At 43.2% G+C, this 2,585-nt stretch overlaps 1 protein-coding gene across 1 annotated transcript; it reads left to right on the top strand.

The window, feature by feature from the left end:
- Nucleotides 1-587: 587 nt before the first annotated feature.
- Nucleotides 588-1,950, top strand: LOC310748559 (galactoside alpha-(1,2)-fucosyltransferase 2-like; the record flags this gene model as incomplete). Its single annotated transcript, XM_083584411.1, has 2 exons — nt 588-1,547; nt 1,945-1,950. The coding sequence occupies 2 exons, from the start codon at nt 588-590 to the stop codon at nt 1,948-1,950; spliced, it is 966 nt and encodes a 321-aa protein (XP_083440537.1).
- Nucleotides 1,951-2,585: the final 635 nt, after the last annotated feature.

Raw genomic sequence — 2,585 nt, 5'->3', positions numbered from 1 at the left:
GAAGACAGGAGGCCTCCCTTCTTGGCATTTACAGTCAGGAATGTCTTTGGTTATGCAAATACATTAAAAAAAAATTAGACCGAAAGACTAATTTCAAGTAATTAGCAGCAATTAATTTAGAGACAAAGTTGATGTAAAAATGCACACATTTCCAGAAACAAGGTTAGACTACATAAGTGAAGAAAAGGATTTGCATAGTGCAAAGGCTGGCTTTACTTGAAGTATCCTTCTAGGCATTTGTGTAGTGGCTTTTAGGCTTATAAATTTAAAATTGAACTTGATATATATTATGGACATGTATAGCATAAAGGGTCACAGTCCCATCTATGTCACTGCTGATGTACAACAGTGGTTGTGTTCTGCATGTTGATCTTACCTGTCTTTTCACCCTACTTGGCTCTTCCTTTAGGTGTTCCTATTATGCAGGTATGGATCTCTCAAAAAGATGTTCCTTCAGCCAACCTGTCCTCTTATTCTTCCTCTGCTTCTTTGGCCTCCTGTCCCTCTCTACATTCTTGTACTTGTCTGAAAAAATACCATATCAGCAGTGGAGGATCAGCTTCAAGAATGCACCCAGTTTCCCAGGGATGGGACCTCCTTCTTGCCTAACGGCCACCACCACTTCTTCTCGGTCATACTATAACACCACTTCTTCCAGGTCATCCTCTAAGACAATGGATAGTGGTATATGGACAGTGAACTCCATTGGCCGTTTGGGAAACCAGATGGGGGAATATGCCACCCTCTATTCCTTAGCCAAGATGAATGGACATCAAGCCTGTATTTATCCTGCCATGCACCAGTACCTTTCACCAATATTCCGGATCACTTTGCCTGTGATCAATGCTGAATTGGACAAAAAGATCCACTGGAAGGACTTTGGTCTGCATGACTGGATGTCAGAGAATTATAAACACATCAAAGGCAAGTACGTCCGGCTGACGGGCTTCCCATGTTCTTACACCTTTTATCACCATATCCACCAAGAGATACTTCAGCAGTTCTCCTTCCATGACCACATCAAGGAAGAAGCCAATCAATATCTTCAGAAGCTAAGAGGGCAGTGCCAGGAGGTGACATATGTTGGAGTGCATGTCCGCAGAGGGGATTATGTCCATTTGATGCCCAAGATCTGGAAAGGTGTGGTGGCTGACAGAGGCTATTTGGAGAAAGCCATGAACTATTTCAGAGAGAAGTACCCCAATCCCATCTTTGTGGTGACCAGCAATGGGATGGAGTGGTGCAAGAAAAACATCAATACCTCCAGGGGGGATGTGTATTTTTCTGGGGATGGGCGAGAATCCTCTCCAGGCAGGGATTTTGCTCTCCTTGCTCATTGCAACCACACAATAATGACAATTGGCACTTTTGGCTTCTGGGCCGGCTACCTGGCTGGTGGGGAGACTGTCTACTTGGCCAACTACACCCTCCCAGACTCTCCCTTCCTTAAGGTCTTCAAGCCCTCGGCAGCATTTTTGCCTGAATGGATTGGAATCCCAGCGGACCTTTCCAATCTGTTGTCCAGAAGACAGAAACTTGAGGAGACAGTTGTTGAATCATATCTAATGTTAATAATAATAATAATAATAATTATAATAATAATAATTATAATAATAATAATTTATTATTTATAACCTGCCCATCTGGCTAAGTTTCCCCAGCCCCTCTGGGAGGCTGTTGGAAGGACTTGCCTGGGCACTGATTCCACAAAGCATGTATGTGAGAGTGGTCACCAGCACTCCTGACAGGGGGCTCAAAGACCTAGCTTGGTCAAACACATTGATTCCTGTTTTAGACCTCACTTTGCAGTAAGGTGCAGAGGTTGGGACATAACCATATTCTGGGCCCTTCCACCACCAAGCACTTAGCAGCAATATGTACACAGGCATTATTTCCCCCCTCACTGGTTTCACTGTAGAACTTTTTCTTGCCCCCCTATTCCAGATGTAGATCTTCACTCACCCCTTCTTCCAGGTAATTTTCCAGGTATTTTTGAGGAAGTGATTTGTGGGCTTGTTGAGCTTCAACTAATGCACACATGTCCTTACAAGTTGTATCATGTTTCGCATACCCTGTTCCCTACAGGTGAGCAGGATGGCTCTCCTGGTATGCATATCACATAAAATGAAGTGACACCGCTGACCTGTGTTTCAGAGGATTATCTTGTTTTCTACTTACATTGTAATTTTTTGTTTATTTCAACAAGTCTAGTAATTGAGTCATTTGAATTTAGTTAATTAGTTAAAAGTAGAAGAGCAAATGGACTGGTGCAGTAGTTGTTCTTTCTGAGTAACACCATGCATTTGCTCCTGTATCCTGTTGCCGCTGCTTAACAGCCTTATCAGGGCCCTCGCTTACATCTTGCCAAACAGGTGGGTCATGATCTACCCTCTATAGAGGAGGTGGATGCTCCCTTTCATAAGGTCCCTGTCTATGGCTTCTGGAGATATCACTAAATATATTCCATGCATTGAGAAGCCTCAGTCTCCAAAAACCACGAGCTTAAGACTTGAGCTATTTTTCCAAACAAAATGGGTGTTTCCCAGAATTCAGAATTCTTCAGCCTTCGCCACATTTCAAGTTTG

This window comes from Podarcis filfolensis (assembly GCF_964270895.1).
Source record: "Podarcis filfolensis genome assembly, chromosome: 13".
In the NCBI taxonomy this organism is placed as follows: Eukaryota; Metazoa; Chordata; class Lepidosauria; order Squamata; family Lacertidae; genus Podarcis; species Podarcis filfolensis.
This window is presented reverse-complemented; position numbering and strand designations above follow the sequence as displayed.